Source organism: Castanea sativa, chromosome 7 (assembly GCF_040712315.1).
Source record: "Castanea sativa cultivar Marrone di Chiusa Pesio chromosome 7, ASM4071231v1".
Taxonomy (NCBI): domain Eukaryota; kingdom Viridiplantae; phylum Streptophyta; class Magnoliopsida; order Fagales; family Fagaceae; genus Castanea; species Castanea sativa.
Window position 1 is genome coordinate 12,775,949 of NC_134019.1, and position 22,196 is coordinate 12,798,144.

General features: G+C 33.2%; 1 protein-coding gene across 2 annotated transcripts; it reads left to right on the forward strand.

Annotated features, from left to right (window-relative positions):
• The first annotated feature begins 492 nt into the window (after positions 1 to 492).
• Positions 493 to 9,294, forward strand: LOC142644609 (uncharacterized). 2 transcript variants are annotated; one of them, XM_075819189.1, is made up of 6 exons: positions 493 to 651; positions 2,124 to 2,584; positions 5,544 to 6,023; positions 6,758 to 6,907; positions 7,832 to 8,268; positions 8,492 to 9,294. In XM_075819189.1, exons 2-6 carry the CDS (start codon positions 2,134 to 2,136, stop codon positions 9,104 to 9,106), a joined length of 2,133 nt encoding a protein of 710 aa, XP_075675304.1. In that variant the 5' UTR covers positions 493 to 651; positions 2,124 to 2,133; the 3' UTR covers positions 9,107 to 9,294. The 2 variants fall into 2 exon arrangements, with proteins under 2 accessions (XP_075675304.1, XP_075675306.1); XM_075819191.1 differs by having other exon boundaries at positions 518 to 630.
• Positions 9,295 to 22,196: the final 12,902 nt, after the last annotated feature.

A 22,196-nucleotide genomic window follows, 5' to 3' on the forward strand; every position in this document is an offset into this window, starting at 1 on the left:
TACTATTTATTATTAGACCAAAACACCAATCAGTTTTTGGTGTAGGTGGAGATTAAACTTTAAATCTCTTATTCAACTATACAAAATTTTACCATTTGAATTAACTAGAATTCGCAGCTAAAAAAAAAATTGAACCCACCGCATCTAAGAAGTAAACAATTACTTTTATACGTGATAAGTTTTTCTATAACTTTTGTCATGACTCTAATTTTATTAAAAAAAAATAAAAAATGAGTAGCTATGTACGAGCTTTCCTTTTAATTATTTGTGGTTGTCCTTTCTTTTCTTTATTTTATTTTTGTGATTATTTTATAATATCAATTCCCATACGCGTTGAGCGAAAGCGTCAAAGCAGCCGCGTAGAAAAGTAAAATGGATGGAAAAGAAACTCTTTTTGTCTTTCATAAAGACACTACTTAAAAGTAAAATCATTGAATGACTTTTTCGGTCTCATATATATATATATATATATATATATATATATTAAGTCTTCTTCATTCTTGCTTTAGCTATGCAATCATCAACTACATTGTTGGGATGTGAATTCACATAACTCAGTACTCCGACCTATCCAGTAAGGCCTTGTTGAAGCACTCATCAAAATCTAGGAGCTGCCTAAAGTCTGAGAAAGTAAGAGTATACAATCTACAAGTAAGTTATAAGTTCCTTGTAAGTTTTCAATTGTTATAGCTTATATCTTTAACTATGGCAACATTACAAGATGTGGGAGTTGTTTACTGTTCACTATTTCTTTTTAATTTATATATTTTCGTTATTTATTTTTTATTCTCTTCTGTTACCAGTGCTGCAAACAGTATTGCATGTGTGTAAATAAATTTGGAAGAATGATAAAGATTGAGAAAGAAAGACAGTATTTTGAAGAAGTATAAATATATTTCATGCTGGTGGTCACAGAAGAAATAGAAGAATTTTCTTAGTGGACTTTAGCTTGATTATGGCAGAGAGGAAGGCACTGCAGAGAGTTGAAAGTTTGAATTACATAACGTTTTCATTCTCATTTCTCAGTCAATTACGCTCCGTTTGTTTTTGTTTTGACAGAAAATGTTTTGGAGAAAAATGACTTATTAGTTATTTTCCAGAAAACATGTTTTGGAAAACTGTCCTGTTTTTTGTGTTTGGTTGTGACCTTCAAAATGAGCACAATTTGTTTGTGGTAGAAAACGTTTTTATCGACGTGTATTGTAGTGTGCCAAACAGGGGAAAATACAGAAAACGTTTCGGAAAGCATATTCCATCAAAATGAACAAAGACAATTAATAAGTCTAAGAACACAATATTTTTCACAAGAGTTGATATGACTTGTTGTAATTGATGCATAATAAAAATGATATCAGTAAGGGATTTAGGTGAAAGTGATGTTACTCCGAATTACAATAGGTTATGTCAACCATTGTGAACAAGGTTGTGTTCCCTAACATTACTCATTAGAAAAACGAGGCTGTAACAACTCTTCTGGGAACAATGTATTCTTTATATGACTTGTTTCAGGTTGTACAGCCACTTGCTTGTACTGCAAGTTACAAATTTCAGAGTCAAAACCCTTAAGGTGGTGCTTGGTTTTTGGAATGTCATCAGCATTTCTGTTACCTTACGGGAATGTGTGAGAAAATTATCATGTTTGATTTGTTAATTGTGCAACACATTACAGAAAACTCACATTCTAATGGTTATCCCATTACTAGTATCCCATGGGATGCTGGACTAAGAGAGTAACACCTTTAAAAGAAATGGTAGAGGCTGAATATGCTCCTGACATTCATCAAGAAAATTCAAGTCCACGTCCTGAGATTGTTTTATTGTAAGAAAGGAGAATTAGCTCTCAAAACAGTTATTTGATTGTATGGTAGCCCATCTATATTCACCAGTGATTGAATATTTTACTTTTGATATAATTTTTTCTATCACTGATGAAACTAATCCACCAGGAATAAGAAATGAAACCCATCTTTTACGTATGGAGTCTGGACTCATTTTCTTGAGCTTGATTACCATATTTCTGTGTCATTTGAAAAAAGTTAGATCCAATTCAAGCATGTTCTCACGTTGTGCGCTTACGCACATGAGCTCAATTTACTTCTCATTTTTTGATTTTTATTACACAGTTAATCCAAGATGCCACCTAAAAGAAAAGAAGAGATAGAGGTGCGTCAGGTGACTACAGTGGGGAGAGTGGATTCGTTACCTCCAACTAATTCTCAATCTTCTTCTCCCCCGTGTTACACAACTGCTTGTGAATCTCAGGACAATTCAACAAGACAGAATTCCTTCTCCTTTGAGGGAACAAGTTTTCATCAGGAACAGCCTATATATAATTCAAACTCCAGCCTTCAACTCTCTGCAGTGCCTTCCACTCATGTAATAAGTCTTAGCACCTCCACTTCGGCACCCAGTATTGAAATTATTAGTCCTCAAACATCTGTGATTGTTGCTGAGGATGGAGACATGCCAATGCAAGAAGATGTGCGTCTGAATATTGCACGAGTGAGTGCTCAAACGGCCAATGGATCTCAAATTGAATGTCAAATACCCAATGGGGAATTGCCACCTCGAATTCTTTATGACGGTAAGTATCAGTGGTTGTGTGTAGTATTATTTGCAGAAAGGTCTGTACACTGTGCTTGGGTATTTTACCGAATTGGGCTTGCTAGATAGCTTTGGTTTTCCTGACTGGAGTCCTATACTAGCCTTCAATGCTAATCTCACTCCAAACCCTTTTTGCTAGATCTAGACCAGCCCAAACTTTACTGGCATTTTTTCTTCAGCTAGAGATCTTTGATGGCACTTGTTTGTGAAAACTTTTTGGAGCATGTGGATAGACTCTTTTATACATAAGTTATTTCAGTTTACTTATCTCTAACATATATAGGCAAATGTGTTCTGCAGAAAATCTTAAATAATTGCAAGGTGCTGTATAACTCTTACAAAAGACATGATTTACAGCATGTAATTAGAATACAATTTCAGGAAGCCAAGCTTGTAGTATCTATTTGAGCTCACATTGTGCCATCTTCATGTAGAAAGTGTGCCTGTCGAGTGAAAAAATAGTTTTGGAGAGTAGATGCAGAATTTGTAGTGACTGCAGTACTTGAATCTACTGCGAATCATTATTCATAGCCTAGGAATCTTGTTTAGTGTTGCTCACTAGGAAGGCCCCTAAATTAGATTCTACGTTATTAGATTGACTCCCCTAGCTTTAAAGTTGATAAAAGGCCAACCATATTGATTTCTTACTTTAATGAGGACAAATTTCTCTATTTGATGTACTGGGTTTGTATGCTGTTTTGTATAGAGACATATTTAAATCATTACACTGTCAGTTGCTTCTATTCTTCATTTTTTTGACAAAAAAGATTTAATGGTGCCGTATATCTTGTCAAACATATGTAATTTATTCTGCCAAAACATTTCATCTTCTAGGATTATCTGATTATGTGCCTTTGATGCTTTGTCGGATGCTTATGTTAGTGAGTTCAGCAGTGTGTATTGTTGGCCTTGGGCACATTTTTTGTACCCATAAACGTATGTCATGTTTAACATGGTTATTTCACACATTTGAAGTTTCTATGAAACCTAAGAAATGATTTTGAAACACTAATATATGGAAATGTACAAGAAGGATTAAATAATTTTCTGAATGCCTTTTCAATTTTTAACCACACACCTTTATAAATATCAAAGAAATAGAGGGAAGTAGCAGTGAAGAACTGACATGCATCAATAGACAATAGTTTAGCCTTCATTTCTACTTGGTAAATTGGGAATGTTGGCTCTTTTTTGTGTGACAAGATGTGAATTAGATTTTGTTTTGTTGAGAGAGAGAGAGAGAGAGAGAGAGAGAGAGGGTTTCTGTTGATCATCCTCATTCTTGATATTTTTTTATATCTTGAATGTGGGTCAGCATAAATATGGTATCTTATGGATGCTAACTGATGCAGGGAGTGCAACCAGAATTAATGCTGATATTTTTATTTGGTTTGAATTTTATTTTGATTTTATATATGAATTTAATGTAATTGATTACATTTTTTCCTTACTTATTCGTTTTAACCTTAAAAGCTCTACTTAAAAGGCTAAAAATAAAAATGAAAAATAAAATCATTGTGGGATTCTTGAATTAGATGAATAACATTGAATTAAGATTTTTCTCTCTTGCTTGATGGTAATTCTAAGCAGTCTTAGGTGGTGAAGCCTTTGGTTCAAACAAGTTATATGAGATGAAGCCTAAGGGTTTCTTATGCTCTCTCCCAAATCCCTATGCATATGCCCTTTGCAATTCTGTGCTGCATCACTAACTCCGTTCGTTTACTAATAGATTAGCTACTATCCTAAAGCCTCAGCTTTAGGCATTTCTAATCTAAAATAGAATTCTAAAATAAGAATTATTACTCAAATTAATGAACTGTTATGGTCATGCATTTCATTTCAATTTTTGATGTATATATTAATCTTTCAAAAATTACAATTCCTGTTTTCTTTGCTGTTGGACTGTCACAGTTAGATGTATTCCATTCTATTGTCCTTTAGTTGTTTCATTTAGAAGCTAATTTGGAAAAATAAGACAAACAACCTCGCACTTCAGAGGGCATGAATTCTACAAATTTCAGGAACAAAGGTAACTTTTAAAGGTGCTTTGATTAACTTATAGAGCAAGATAAATGTAAATTTTCCAATGTTAAGTCATCAGAGTACTAGCTTATCATGAAACATACTCTTTATCCAAAAAAATATTAAAAAGAAAAAAGCTAATCATGAAACATACTAAAGATATAAGCTATTGAAGAATTGACAAAGTTAAATAACATAGAAGATCTCTTTCAGAGTTAATAGATAGATCAAAGCCCCAGCAGAATTTATTGAAGGGCTTTCATGGTAAAACTTAGAAAGGCCATAATTTTATATCTTGAGAAGAGTTAACAGACTTACACTGTATCAACTGAATGCTCTCAACGAGCACTAAAGTAGTGCCTCAAATGAATTTTGGGACCCCCAAACAATAGTTTGGTTGTTTTCCAAGGAATTTTAGTAAACATCTCCTGTAAAATTTCTGTTTTTGTAATTTATAGGGGCTTGGGGTACCGTCTTTTGCAGTATTTCTTTTCATGTGTCTTCTATTTTCCTATTAGGGTTAGGATTTTGATTCCCAAGTATAAATTTGCAATATTCTGACTTAAATTTAGTGTTCAATAAATCTCTGGAGTACTCTCTCCACCTGCAACCTTTCCTAGAATTTTGAAACAATCAAATTCTTTGGGTTATGAATTCATGTTAAGAGGTGCATTTAGTGCTATTTAAATTGTTCTGGAGACATAATATGCAAATCATTTCTTTCAGTGGACCTTTTACAGTGTGAAGGTGCCGGTTTTATTTACAATGCAAGTAATATAGGATCTTGTAGCATGACACATTGTGAAACACGTTAAATTTTTAGAAGGCAGGGGAAATGTTTTGGGGATGCAGGCTATTGGGGTAGATATAGTTTGACGAAATTCCATTACATTTTCCTCATGGTTGAAAATTTTCAGGGGAAAGAAGAAGGGACCACCTTTCCATATGTGTACCTTTATATCAAGCTGCTATTAAGGGTCAATGGAAAGCTGCTAAAGTTGTCATTGACAAAGATCCTCGTGTTGTTCGCGTTAGGATAAATAGAAAATGGGAGACAGCTCTTCACATTGCTGCTGCTGCAAAACGCACTGCTTTTGTAAAGGAACTGGTTAAGCGCATGACTGAAGAGGATCTAGCCTTGCAAAATAAAGATGGAAACACTGCAATTTGTTTTGCTGCTGCATCAGGAATTGTGGAAATTGCTAAGGTTATGGTGGAAAAAAACGAAAATCTTCCTATGATTCGAGGTAATCAGGGAAAGACACCCTTATACATGGCAGCTTTGTTTGGACATAGGGAAATGGTGTCATATCTCTATTCTGTTACTGATTTTGGAAGCCTATCTCGTGATGAAAAAATTAGCCTCCTTCTTGGTACTATCTCAGCTGATTTATACGGTACGATGCCCTTATAACTAGATATTTGTATCGCATTAAATAGCCATCCAAAATAGCCTCATCTTTATTGAATTTTGGAAATGATTTTTCATGTCGTGGTCTCTTGCTAGTTTTTGCCCTTTTAGAGGGAGTTCACTTTGTCTGTACCTGGCTGATGATGCTCATTTAGTGATACTAAGGATATGAATCTTTGTTCATTGTGCAGGATAAAATAAAAGGACCTCACCTCTAAGTGTAATTCTAGTATATTTTGAAAAGTGGTAACATTTGTGCATTGCAATTTACTTTTCTATTGCAAGTTACTTTTCTGTAGTTTGGAACAGATTTTCCTCCAAAACATCCTCCAATAATGTTTAGTGCAACAGATATGTAACCAAAGGTGCACAATTTAGTCATTTATTTTATTCATTTATCAACTATCAATGTGTTTCTTTAAGAAGAACCTTCCTTCTGTTTGAAACCTGCCTTAGATAGCTTAATACATAAAATTAATCCAATTGGGTTCTGTCACATCTAAGGTATTTGAACTAGCATGTAAACATGGGAATCAATAGCTAGCTGGCTAATTCCCCACCCCCAAAGTACTTGAATAAAATTGCCATGCTTGGTTTGGATACAAGACAGCTTCAACATGCTTTGCATTCTTTGTTAAGTTTCCACTACACCTGAAGATATCTAAGAGTTAAAGAGGCAAGGGTTAACTCTGATAGTGAACCATTGTGTTTTCTTTACAGATCTAGCTCTAACAATATTGGAAAAGGACCAATCATTAGCCACCGCTCGAGATGCAAAGGATGAGACAGCCTTGCACGTTTTGGCTCGAAAGCCTTCAACAATTGCCAACACAAGTCAGCTATCAATCTGGAAAAGAAGTATAAATTCTTGTAAGTCTATTGAGCCCACTTGAAAATCTCTTAGCAAATACCATGAGCTGATCCTTGAAGGGTTGGGCAAATACGTTTATTTTGGGTTCCACTTCATCTAGGCAAAAACACTTTATTAATATGCCACTCTACACTTCGAAAATCCAATTATACATGATTCCTTTGGCATTAGATCACATTACATGCCTTAGATAGTTCAAGAGTAAAAAATGTTCTATTTTAATCTTCAGGGGTTGATTAGTGTAAAACCCTAAAGTCTCTAGGATCCACATGCAATTTCAATTGTTCGTAATATATATTGAATAATATGCTATTCATAAGTCAATTGTTATTTTAGAATAGGCATCTCATTTATTTTGTTTGGAATAGTGAAAGCTTTGATTCCACTTTGTTGGCTTTACAAAGCCTTGACAAGAAGTATAACAAATAGGAACTCACAAAGAGTAGGGGAAATGATAATTTTATTAGAATACTTCAAGCTCACGAATAAAGAGAAATCAAGCTGCTGCATTGTATAGAAGTCTCCGCAAATAAGGCTACCATCTTGAGCACTCTCCAAAAACTTTTTCTCACATACTACAAGACATTAGATTGCTGCCTTTAGAATTCTCTACTACATTTTTTCTCACTCTTTACAATTTTCTCTCACCCACTTACACACCAAACCTCCACTCCCTTTTAAAGAGTTCCAAGTTGTCTTTATTCTAATGACACTTCAATTTGTAACAAAAAATTCTAGAATGTGAAAGACCTAATTAGATAAACGTTACGGAAAAACGAAAGACTCAAAACTATTATGGAAAAACAAGAGACACAAAGTGTTATGGAATAACAACAGGGCACCTTTTTTTTTTACTATTGTGAACAATTTTGTATCATTTCCGTGTAATGCTATATTGGAACTAATATTAATTCTACCTGTAGACTTCAAATGGATCTATCATGAGGATTTGATGCGGACGTTAGCTCATCAACTAGTCAAAAAACTTTGGGAACATGTTCTAGAGCTGCAAGATTCAGATATTTCAAGACTAATTAGAGAACCTTCAAGACTACTCTTTGATGCTGCAGAATTAGGCAGTCTTGAGTTTCTGATTATCCTTATTGACTCATACCCTGATTTGATATGGAAAATTGATCATAAAAATCGAAGTTTGTTTCATATTGCAGTTCTAAATCGTCATGAGAATATATTTAATCTAATATTTGAGATTGGGGCAATTAAAGATTTGATAGCAGCATATAAGGATGAGAATAATAATAACATCCTACATCTAGCCGCAAACTTGGCACCTCTTAATCGACTCCAAATTGTATCAGGAGCTGCACTCCAAATGCAAAGAGAGCTATTGTGGTTTAAGGTAAATAATAACTCTAATCAATTGATAGTAATTGGATTTAATTTTTTCTTAATATTTAGCGGCAAATTTCTTCCATTTATTTCGTTTAATTGCAAATAACTGTTTTTCAAGAAATATTTTAATTGTTGCTCTACAATAATTTATGAAATTTTTATAAGTTTGAATTGGACATTTCTGTGGATTATGTTGTATTTGTATAACTTTAATTCAATGACCATTATAGGGAGTGGAAAAAATTGTGCCACCTTCATATATTAAGATGAAGAATTCAGATAACCAGACACCCAAGGATCTGTTTACAGAGAAGCACAAGGAATTATTAAAAGAAGGGGAGAAGTGGATGAAGAGCACTGCAACTTCATGCATGCTTGTTGCAACACTCATTGCCACTGTGGTATTTGCAGCAATCTTTACTCTACCAGGAGGACCTGATAATCAAACGGGTGTTCCTTTATTTCTACGAAAGAAGTGGTTTTTGATTTTTGTCATATCGGATGCAGTAGCGCTATTCTCTTCCTCGGCCTCAATAGTAACGTTCTTGTCCATTCTTACATCACGTTATGCTGAAAACGATTTTCTTGTATCACTACCTGCAAGGTTGTTATTTGGACTCTCAGCACTGTTTGTTTCCATTGCTACAATGGTGATAGCCTACGGTGCGGCCATCTCTATGATATATGATCATAAATATGTTCGGATTCCTTTCGTTATTGCGCTTCTTGCTTGTGTCCCAGTCACATTATTTGCTTGGCAACATTTTCACCTTTGGGCTGATACAATCCGCTCAACATATTGGTCTAGGTTTCTATTTCAGCCGAAACATAGGCTTTACTATTGAATAAATGAATTTGCAGAAGTCCTTGTGGAAACAACCATTAGTTTTGTTCCCCTAGATGCTAAAGAAGCATTATAGTTGAGGTGCATACTTGTATTTTATGTCTTACTATGAATTTTTCCACGAAGTTTCACATAATGTTATTTTGTGTTCATGAATTTTATATAAACAAAGTACTTGGTTTGAGTTAATGAGTAATATTTTCTTGAGATTTGCAGTTCTTTTTAATGTACTAAAGAATTTCTTATGTGTTACAAGGGATATAGGGTGTATCCATATACCTTGCTTTTCTATATTTTACTGCATTAGGTTGAAAGGGCATGGAGGTGACCATGAGTATGGTTTTCAATGGATCACAACGCTGAGAACCGATGTCCTTAGTAAAGTGGTCCATAAGCTGATTTGCGCTTGAAATGATGTTGATATTTAAATCTTTATGAACAATGCACTGCAAACAAAGTGAATCTACTTCAAAAGGTTTGGTTTGAGGATGAAACATGGGGTTCGATGCAAGAGCAAATACAGAGACGTTATCATACCAAATGCATGGGCCACTGGGGAGAAAAATGCATATATATTGAAGAACCATTCAGAGCTAGGATAACTCGACAGTAGTAGAATCAAGAGAACATAATTTGGCCCTGGTGGAGGATCTAGAAACTGTGGACTACTTCTATGCAAACCATGGGGGGGTTAGATCCAAGAAAGACTACATAGCTGGAAGTTGAGTGTTGGTCAGAGTGGTCATTATCCCAAATCTGCATTAGTATAGACAAAAAGGGGGAGAGAGCTAGGTGTAAAATGGGCATAAAATGGCGACCATAATGAAGGGTACCTTTGAGATACAGTAGAATTCTCTTAGCAGCAGTGAAATAAATATCAGTATAAGTTTGCATAAATTTTCTAAATTGATTCACAGCAAATGAGATATTAGGCTGTGTAAATGTTACATATTACAATGCACCAACTATGCTACTATACAGAGAAGGATCGAACAGGACGTTACCATTGTGTTTACCGAACTGAGTTGCAGGAGCACAAAGAGTCTTGCAAGCTTGCAGTTGAACATACTATGATGTTTTAAGAGATTAGAGACATATTTTTTCTGGTGGACATATATACCTGAAGGAAAGGACTCAATCTATAAGCCTAGAAAGTAGTGTAGAGGGGCCTAAATACTTAAGTTATAAAATACAGTCCAACTGATGGATTAAATTGTCAATGAAGGAAATATCATTCCCTGTAAGGATTTAGCTTGGTTCATGAAGTTTGAAGACACAAACTAGTTTGGATAGCATGCCTAAAGATAGATATATATATATATATATGCGGAATACAAAAGAAAACAAAAAGAAATATTAAAAGTAAAAAAGAGAGTATAGAAGTGCCTGAATTCGAAGATCTTCGTTGGAGTAGAGTTGTGTATCCTTACAAGCAAACCCTTCAAAGGCGGCTGATTGAGGACGACATCCACATGAACTGGACCTATGCCATCTTCTGGAAGTTATCGCACGACTATTCCGGTGTGTCAGTTTTGGACTGGGGTTTTTCGGATACTACCACGGCAACGAAGACAATCTTAAGGCCAAGACAACATTTGCAGTGGAAGAGGAGCGTGTTAAGAACATGTTCTTCAACCTCAGTTTATTGAACTCGGGGTCTGTTGATAAACAAGAGCTCACCGACACCGAGTGGTTCTTCTTGGCATCGAAAATGTTGTCCTTTGTGAACGGCAGTGACCTCCCAGGCAAAGCTTTTACCACTTCAAATCCAGTTTGGGTGGCTAGTGTGAGCTCACTGGCAAGCTCACCATATGACCGGGCTCGTGCATTCTGGGCTCCATACCATGATGTGCGTACCCTTCAAAATTGGCGTTGTTGAATTGGGCTCTACTGAGCTTCTTTTACAGGGAAAAAATTTAGATAGTCCCGAAGAAGTAGTACTTCGGGCTCTCACATCAAGAGCGGATTCTACACAAAGCTGTAACAGCAAACTTGAGAATTCAAATGTAGAAGATAATGATGTTCCAACGGTAAAATCCTAAACGGTGTCGTCTGTTCAGATTGTAAAACGCAGGTATCGCCTAAAGTAAAACGCTGTCGTTCCTTGTTAAGAATAACGGTGTCGTTTCTGATGTATTGGACTTCAGGCATGTGAGTGGAGAGCAGTTATCACACGTGTTGAGTTCAATTATCACACGTGTAGCATTTTGTTGTAACTGTTTCAATATTTTTCTCTCTCCCTCTTCTTTCTATATGAGGAAAATTATTAAATACTCCTAGAGTACCATAAATGCATACTCTCCCCTCTCACATGAATTTTAGATCTTACCATAGATTTAATTAGTGAGGCCCACAATTATTTGAGAGAGGAGAGTATGCATTTATGAAACTCAGAGAGTACTCAATAATTACTCCCTATATATTGTAACATAGACTCATAATTGTAAGTTTGTAATTATCTTTGATTGTCATAATTCTAGAAAGTTTAGCTTTGTTTTCTCTCAATATTCTCTTTTCCTGTGTAAGTGCGTGATTTTTACATACATGCAATCCAACTATTAGATTTTCAAAATATATAGTTATATTAGTGTTTTTAATAGGACTTGTAGTGATAAGCTACAATCAAGTTTGTAGCCTAGGTTTGTCCTAGTTTAATTTGTTTGCTATGAAAATTTGTAATAATGCTTTTTTGCTTTAGGCATTTCTTGCATATTGAATTACAACAGCCTCTGTATTCAAGGAAAATTTGTAATCTCCCATTAATTTGGCTAGCTTCTTTGATGGAATCAAGTACTCTGCCTGCCAGCCCAACGACTAGCTATCAGTGATAATACAGTATCCAGTGAAGGACTTCCACCATTCTCTAATTCCATACCGTCTATTTTCCTGCCATCCAAGTCTCAGACTGAGAGTTTAGAATCCAAAGAGAGAGATAGATCCATTAAACGATATAGAATATACTCTCATTCCAAACGGGTGAAGAGAACAATTAAGGTCCCACTGACCAGTCCTGAAATCACTGCTACTATGCCAGAATAGTATTCTTGGAAGAAATATAGTCAGAAGTAGATCAAGAGTCACCGTTTTATAGTCCATCAAATTTAACGGTTTAGCCATTAAGGCATGTTTAGTAGATTGTAATAGGCACGGTAATGTAATAATTAATAGGCATTGCAATGTACTAATAGTTATTATTATAGTTTAATTATTCATTAGTTTGATTATGTTTTTATTATTAGGAATGGTCATTTCTTATGAATAGCTATTTTTCAAAATGAGGAATAAATATTATTCTTTAAAAGGGTTGTATTAGTTATTCTTTAGTAAGTGCAATAATTTCAAAACTTAATATATTTCCAAATAAACAAACTTTCCATATACATTTAAAAATTAAAAAAAAAAATCATAAAAGATAACATATATCTCTCTTAAATTTAAAAAAATAACAATTTTTAAGGAGATATAATTATATGAGTAAGATATTTCCTAAAATAAATCTTAAGTTTTATTCTAATACTAGGAACAAACTCACATGATGCATGAGAATAGATAATTATATTTTAGTTATGGTATAATATATAATTTGTTCTCTAAACTTTGTGAAAAATAATTTGTTCTCCCAAAAAATTAAACAACTTCTAAAATTATTTTTCATTTATCTATCTAAAAAAAAAAATATCATCATTTTATTATTTGGATTTGTTTGATTAATATTATTAAGTTTTTAGGCTGTCCATATTTTGATAAATTATGTTATTGTGGGCTATAGTTTCCTAATTTGTTTTTCCTATACACCTAAACTTTTTAAGTTTTAAATATATTATTCAAAATTTTTATTCTCTTAAAAAGATATTATTATATTTATAATTTTTCTCATCGTAAGAGTAGTTTTGAACTATTGATTGGGTTTTGTTTACTAATATAGATATACGAGATTGGAACTGCAAATTTCTTAGACATTTCTAAGAGACTATACCATATTATACATTTAATATTTAAAATATTATCTTCTAAATTTTTTTTTAAAAATATTATGTAGGAAAAAAGTAGACTTTATGTCTAAAATTAAACACTTCACCTATTGAATTGAAAGAAAATAATTTGTATAACAACATAAAGAGAACATGATCTAAATAATTTTTTTTTTTTGACTATATACACTTTCATTTATAAAGATTGAATTGCCTTAACTGGATCTTCATATCGTATTTTTGTTGCTATGCTCTTGTTGAGTCTTCTTATCTACCACACCATTATTCTTTTTATTATTTATTTTTTACTTTTAATTTTTTGACAATATTAAATATATAAATATATTGACTTTACAAATTCATCTTAGGCAGTTTTAACTTTATATATTTATCTACTTTAATTTTGATGTTATAACTAAATAATAAATCAATGAAAAATTAAAACAAAAATATTGTCTATACATATTCATCTTGGGAGGTTTTGTAGTTGATAGATACATTCAAATATATAACCAATATTGTATTTTGGTATAAATTCAAAATCTCACTTCCAAAATAACTAAGTATTATGTCAAAAAAAGAAAAGCAAATAAAAGCTATAAAAGGGAGAGAGAAGACTTGTGATGGAAAACTTAAAAAATCAAACACACTATCAAATTGTATTAACCCAAAATAGTATTATATAAAAATATAATTATTCATCAACCTAAAGTAAAGTTGCAAGAAAGAATAAATAATATATATATATATATAGAGAGAGAGAGAGAGAGAGAGAGAGAGAGAGAGAGAGAGTAAGCACCTTTTTGGGAGAGAAGTAGAAAATAAAATGAGACGAAGAAGCTTCAAAATAAAAAATATAGACATAAGTTAAACACCAAATTATCCAAGCCATTTTATATAATAGAATAAAATTATATTCTTGTAAACTAACTTTATATGCAATAGAACAACATTTAAAAATCATAGAAAAGAAAGAAGATAATAGCTTTAAAACACAAAATCAACTTGCATCAAACCAAAGTAAAATTCTAAAGAACACATAAATGCATCAATCTAAAGTAGAGATATAAAAATTAAAAAATTCACACAAAAATAAAACATGAGAGAGAGAGAGAGAGAGAGAGAGAGAGAGAGAGAGAGAGAGAGTGTGTGTGTGTGTGTAATAACTTTTATCATGTGAGAAAATATGTATAAAATGGGAGAGAGAATGACATATTTATAGTAATAGAATGAGGATAAAAAGCAAGAGAGTCAATCTCGTACTAGAGACTATACCGATTTGACCAATAGAACGATATATTTTGATACTAGTGTACTATTTTGGGTTTACCGCTATTTTTTATATTTATAATAATAATAATAATAATAATAATAATAATAATAATAATAATAATAATAATAATAATAATAATAATATATATAATAATAAAAATAAAAATTTACCATAGAATATTACCTTAATTTAGAGTAAATTATTCATGATTTAGACTTTAGTATCAACTAAAGGGGAATAAAAAAAAATAAACACAATAAAAAAAATAGAAAACTTAATTGTTCATTGCATACTAAGAAAACAAATAATATAAATAAGTTACCATTCTACCCTTACAAAAATTTAAAAATTACAAAACTAAAAAAAAAAAACTTTTTTTTTAGTTTTTTTTTTCCTTGTATCGGCTGGTATGTCTGGTACCGTCCGAAACACTCAAAATTGCCTAGTATTTAAACTAGTACGAAATGTTGAAATTTTAGTACCATGCATGTACCGGTCAGTACGGTATGATATCCTCTTCCTTTATTAAAAGAGACAAAATAAAAGGAAGATGAAAGGATACATGAAAAGTACTATTAAGGTTTGAGAGTAGTGGAGAGATAAAAAGGTAAAAAGAAAATTATGGTTGGAAGTAGTGGAGAAAAATGGGAAGTAAGTAGATGATGTGACCGTTAATGTGACTCAACAAGAGTGTAGCAACAATAAATCCTACGTTTCAACTTTTAGATAAATAGATAGATTATAACTCACAACCAAATTTATGAAAATGTTTAGTTATTACGTTACAATACATTTTATTCTTAGTAATAAAGATTATAATTCCTATTGTAATTCTCATTTAGTGTATCAAATCTACTCTTAACTTATTATTTATTCTCATTTCTCAACAAGGGCATTTTGATAATGGATAATTTTCGAAAAGTTTTGATACTACTAGTTTTTATTTAATATTATTTTTCTATTTAGATTATTTTTGGTACTATTTCAATTAACTTTTACTTTTATCTATAATACATTTAGTAAAAAAATTTCAATTTTAAGAAAATAAATTAACCTTGAACAGACCCTTAATAAACTCAGTGAAATGAATTGAGTCTTTGGGTAAATATTGGTAAAAATCAAGTTTTTTGGGGTTATAGTCACTGTTCAAAGTTATTTGGAGAAATGAGGAGAGAGAGTGAATTTCGGCAACAGTGTTGCCGAAATTCGAAGAAAAGTATGAGAGAGAAAATCCAATCTGAGGAGAGAGAAATTTTGAGAATTTCGACAACAGTGTTGCCGAAATTCCTTTTGCCCAACCTACCCGCTTCACTGAGTGCCCATGCGTGAGTGCTTAAAAGGAAAAAATAAAAAAGGTTTGCAGCAATCCCATTGCCGAAAATGGAGGGAAAAGAAAAGAAAAATTGAATTATGGCAATGGGATTGCCGAAATAGGGGGGAAAGAGAAAAAAAAAAAAAAAAAAAGAATTGTGGCAATGGAATTGCCGAAATAGGGGGGAAAGAGAAAAAAAAAATGTGGCAATGGTAGTGCCGAAATAGTGGGAGAGAAAAAGAAAAAAAAAATGTGGCAATGGTAGTGCCGAAATAGTGGGAGAAAAAAAAAAAAAAAAAAGAGAAATGTGGCAATGGTAGTGCCGAAATAGTGGGAGAGAAAAAAAAAAAAAATGTGGCAATGGTAGTGCCGAAATAGTGGGAGAAAAAAAAAAAAGAAAGAGAAATGTGGCAATAGTAGTGCCGAAATAGTGGGAGAGAAAAAAAAATGTGGCAATGGTAGTGCCGAAATAGTGGGAGAGAAAAAAAAATGTGGCAAGGGTAGTGCCGAAATAGTGGGAGAAAAAAAAAGAAAAAAAAAAGAGAAATGTGGCAATGGTAGTGCCGAAATAGTGGGAGAGAAAAAAAAAAGAAAGAAATGTGGCAATGGTAGTGCCGAAATAGTGGGAGAGAAAAAAAAAAAAAAAAGGAATTGCCGGAGGGGAAAACGACAAACTCAAGTACGCTGAGTGTTTGATTCTTGTCTTGTCCGTCTGTTTGAAACAAATTCAAGTACCGTTTGATTATTATTCAAAGTACTTAAATTCTAAAACGTACATGAAAGAAAGTTATAGAAGAGAAAAAATGATTGATGTGTACCATAAATAAAAAATAAAATAAAAACTGAGATTTTTGTAGTGACATTGCCGAAATAAAAGGAAAAAAAAAACGTAAACAACATTTTTATTTTTACAATAAATTATAGGTGGTTAGTTGTTGTTGGTTCAAATTTGAACCTAACGCTAAGATACTTTTTTGCCCTAACAATAACAACTAGTAATAACCTGACACTTATAATTTGTTGTGAAAATATTCACCTCTTCCTCTCATTCTTATTTTCTGCCTGAAATGATTCCATTCATCCTTGCCAATAAAACCATATCACGCCTAAAATTTGGTTTCAGAGATTCTTTTTACTTTTTATCCCTCCTCCCTGTAACAAGTCTCCTCATCTTTTTGGCTTTTGTTTTTTTATGAACTGTGTTGTAACAAGTCTCTTCATCTTTTTGGCTTTTTGTTTTTTTATGAACTGTATTGTGACAAGTCTTCTCATCTTTTTGGCTTTTTGTTTTTTTATGAACTATGTTGTATTTGGTAAATTTTGATTAGTACAATTTAAAGTACATAGATATTCTTATTCAGATTCTAATCCATGCATGAGAGAAATTTATAGAAGAAAAAATGATTGATGTGCACGGTGTAAACAACAAAAAAACAAAAAAACAGAGAATTTTGCAGAGATTCTTTGCAGTGGCATTGCCAAAATAAAAGGAAAAAAAAAATCGTACACAACATTTTTATTTTTACAATATTTTTACAATAAATCATAGGTAGTTAGTTGTTGTTGGTTCAAATTTGAACCCAACGCTAAGATACTTTTTTGCGCTAACAATAACAACTAGTAACAACCTGACACTTATAATTTGTTGTGAAAATATTCACCTCTTCCTCTCATTCTTATTTTCTGCCTGAAATGATTCCATTCATCATTCCTAATAAAACCATATCACGCCTAAAATTTGATTTCAGAGATTCTTTTTACTTTTTATTCCTCCTCCATGTAACAAGTCTCCTCATCTTTTTGGTTTTTTGTTTTTTTATGAACTGTGTTGTGACAAGTCTCCTCATCTTTTTGGCTTTTTGTTTTTTTATGAACTGTGTTGTACTTGGTAAATTTTTATTAGTACAATTTAAAGTACATAGATATTCTTATTCAGATTCTTATCCATGCGTGGGAGAAATTTATGGAAGAAAAAATGATTGATGTGCACGGTGCAAACAACAAAAAAACAGAGACACTTTGAGATTTTTTGCAAAGATGGTCCTTGCTGTATTTGGTCAATTTCTATTAGTACAGTTTAAAATCTAAGAATTTAACTTATACGAAATTTGCATCTTATTTAAACAGCACCAATATTACTTTAGTTTTCACGTTTCTTATTTTCCACTCTTTTCCCCCTAAAAATTATATCAGCCTTCTTCTTCACTCTTATTCCCTTCATAATTCTATCAACCATTTTCAATTCATGCGTGCCATACATTCTATAAACAATTATAAGGAACAACACTTGCAAATACCTATCCGTGGTTATCATTTTACAAGGTGAGTTACATCTCTTTAAGTAGTTACTTTTCTTTTTATAATATTCATGTTGATATGTTTTAGGGGCATAGCTAAGCATGAAAATTTTGTTTTTGTTAAATTATTTGTTCATGAAATCTTGTTTTTGTATTATGTGTTTTGCAACAAGAACTGATTTGTATGATATGTTTTAAATTATGGGTCTTGCCTAAAATTTCATATAGCAAAAATAAATTTTAAAATTGACATAAATTTTTCTTAAAAAAATTCTTACTTTATTAGCCTAAAATATACATGTATGCTATAAGAAAACCCCCAAAAAAATAAGGTTAGTATATGCCCCTAAATCAAAAATCTAAGTTTTAGTTATAATAATAATAACAAAAATTATACGATATTATAAATATTCATCTATTATCGTAATGATGCATGAGAAATATAATCTGTCTTATTTTAGAAGAAGCAAAATGAAGAGTAACATAAAATAATTTACGTAACCATAACAGATCATTCTAAATAATTTTAACTACTATGATAGACAATAATAAATTATCAGTGAACCAATCCTCTTTAATAGAATTCTTTTAACTCTAGCTATTTAAACATTCAATATTTTTAATAGATTACCTTCTTGTATTGCATTTTAATGGTTGTGTAGTGTTAATATATTAATACTACTTTTATGTTTTAGTGTGAATTGTAGAAAAGTTGTTCATTTTTCTCATCCATTCCGATGGAATAATTAAACATGGAGAAAATGGGGTTTATTACCAAGGGCCACCTCCTTCTATGCTTCCATTAAGCAGGGGTGTGACATTTGAAGATCTATGTGATAGAGTAGCATCCACGCTTCATATAAACAGAGAAGATTCAAAACTTACTATTTGGTATAAATTTCCTTTTCAATGTCATCCACATCCTGTGAATTACCAGCAAGTTTTGGTAAAAGATGATAATGGTGTCAATGCAATATTCGATATGTTAGACTGCCAATATGGTTTTGTAGGTGCAAAGTTGTACGTGGGTGTGGAGCCCATAAGAAGCCACCGAGATGCTTTTCCCATTCAATATGCCAACGAAGGACCGAGTGCATCGTTTAGTTATTCACATGGCGGGCACTTTCATGATCCATATGCCACTCATACTGGTCATTATTTTACAGATGTGGCTCATTCTCCAATCAACATTGGTGGTGCTGACTATCATGCTCCATATACCCATGTTGCAACTGAGGACCAACATGCTCCTTATCGGCCAATGAACACCAATGATGTTGACTATGATAACCTAACTGAGCATGTTGCACTAGAGTTTGAAGCTCAGTATGACCAAACCGCCACTCAGAGAGCTGCTAATGATCCTAATGATACACACCGCATAGCTGCTACTACTGAAAATGCGGTCCATACATTATCTGAAAGGATGCGGGCCATGGATAGTAATGACCAACTTGATAATGACGAGGTCCTTGATGATGTTGGAGATGAACAAGAGCTTCCCAATGAACCTAATCATGAAAGCAGTCCAGCAATGGCGTTCCATCAACCTTCATCATTGAGCTTTTCACAGAACACGTGGGATAATATGATTGATCCAACCCCACCATTTGAAAAGCCCATTCAGAGTACTTGGGACCCTACCCAAGAGTTTTATGTGGGATTGCTTTTTGCTGATAAGGATGAACTACAAGCTGCTGTTAAACAATATCACATCAAGAGGAACCAAACATTTAGTGTAAAAGAGTCAGATCCAGCATGTTGGTCTGTACGTTGTAAAAATTGTTCTTGGCATCTTCGAGCATGCTTCCAGGCTACGCATGGGTTCTTTGAGGTTAGGAAATACAATGGTCCACACACATGTACGGAGTCCACGCTCACACAAGATCACGAGCAATTAGACATTCATATTATTGAGAAAGATTTGAGGGATATTGTCAAAGATGATCCAAACATAAGGATTTCTTCGCTTCAACAGAGTCTTTACAATAAGTACGAATACCGGCCTTCTTATTTTAAGGTGTGGGAGGCGAAACAGAAGGCAATTGGTAGAGCATTTGGTGATTGGGACAAATCTTACCAATTATTGCCAAAATGGTTGAAAGCTTTGACTGATTCAAACCCGGGCAGCAGGGTTATTTAGAGAACAGTACCTGCTACTGTGCCAGGCTGTGCTATATTCGAAAGAGTGTTCTGGGCTTTTGGTCCATCAATTGAAGGTTTTCAACATTGTAGGCCAGTGATTAGTATAGATGGAACTTTCCTATATGGTAAGTACAGAGGTAAGTACAGAGGTAAGTTATTGATTGCATCAACTTGGGATGGTGACAATAGACTTTTTCCACTTGCCTTTGCCATTGTGGAGGAGGAATCTGATGATAGCTGGTATTGGTTTTTACGTTGTATTCAGAATAATGTCACTAATCGAGATGAGTTATGTGTCATATCTGATCGCCACCTTGGTATAAAGTCAGCAATACGGGTTATATGTGAATCGACACGTTGGCATCATCGTTTTTGCCTTCGCCATGTGGCTAGCAATTTCAATCAAAAAATTGGGAATAAAAACTTGAAGGCTATGGTAATGTGGGCAGGCATGGAGAATCAGCTACGAAAGTATCAAATAACAAGGGATAGAATAACTCAATTAAATGCAGATGGTGATAAGTATTTAAGGGAATTACCAGTGCAGAAGTGGACATTGGCACACGATGGTGGACGTCGTTATGGGGCAATGACCACAAATTTGTCTGAAAGCTTCAACGGTGGTGTTCTAAAGAGTGCTAGAAATCTGCCCATAACTGCGTTAGTCGAGCTTACATACTACCGTTGTGTAGCCTACTTTGCTGATCGGTATACTAAGGCACGCGCAGAGATTACAGCTGGTGAACGCATTACAGCCTATGTAAAGAATAAATTCAATAAATGGGAAAAAAAGGCACCAAAACATTCAGTTACTGTGTTTAGTCATGAAGATGGTCTATTTGAAGTCAGAACACCAATAAACCTTAACTCTGCATATAGGGGTAATCATCGTCATGAGGTAAATTTGAGGGAGAGCACTTGTAGTTGTCAAAAATGGCAGGTTTATAAGATTCCGTGCTCACATGTCATTGCTGTGTGTAAATATCAAGGCATCTCTGCAATGCGATATATCGACCGTTGCTACTGTTTGGAAGAACAAGTTGCTTGTTATGCACCTAGATTTCGCATGGTTCCAGACAGTGTACATTGGAATGAACCTGATTTTCTGGTCTTGTATCCTAATGTGAGGTTGCGCCATGCAAAAGGTCGACCAAGATCAACTCGGCTTCTAAATGAAATGGATTTAGGGACAGAGCATCAACCAAGGCCATTGTGCAGCCTCTATAGGCAAGAAGGCCATAACAGAAGAACATGCCCCACTCAAACTGTGGTTGGCTCCACTAGTGGCCAAACTGAATGACCCAACATAAGTATTCAATCTACTTCAGTAGATTGGTTGGACTGTTTTTTTTTTTTTTTAGGAGTTAGACCATATTGTTAGTTTGTATTATTTGATAGAACAAGTTGGTACTAATTCCATATGCTACAATGTTTTCTATCACTGCAAGTTTGATTGGGGTGTATGTTTATTTATTTATTTTTGTGTGTGTGTGTGCATGTGTGTGTGTATATATATATATATTACGTATTATAGTTTAGGGGTTCGATAACACCTTCAAATATATACTTTTATGGAGTGCTTGAGTCCTTTACCATGTCTGAAAGCTTCAAATAAGGAAATAAATCAAAGGGCCACAATCTAAAGAGGAAAAATCATATTTGAGCACTAATAAGTATTTTAGACGTATCTCTCTCCTCAAAAATCCAATTGACTTAAGACTAGATGGGCTGGAACCGTGACTTAAATATCTACAACTTTTATGTTTTCAGTTTTTTGAAATTCACATTTTTTGAAGGCCGAAATTAACTCACAAATTACTACTGTAAATTTGGACGAAAATTAGATGGTGAAAGTTTTATTTTTCTTTGACACTTTTATAAGGGTTTGGAAGAGAGGTTGTGGATTGGAAAATTATATTAAATAGATGTATGATTAAATTAATTGGGCACTAATTTCAAATACCAAATATGTGTACACATTTCTTATTTTTGCAAAGGCCTTATAGTTAGTAGTATAACGTGATATATATACTATCTAGGCATAATATTTTTTGCTACAATGATGCATAAACAACGATAATACTTTAATATAT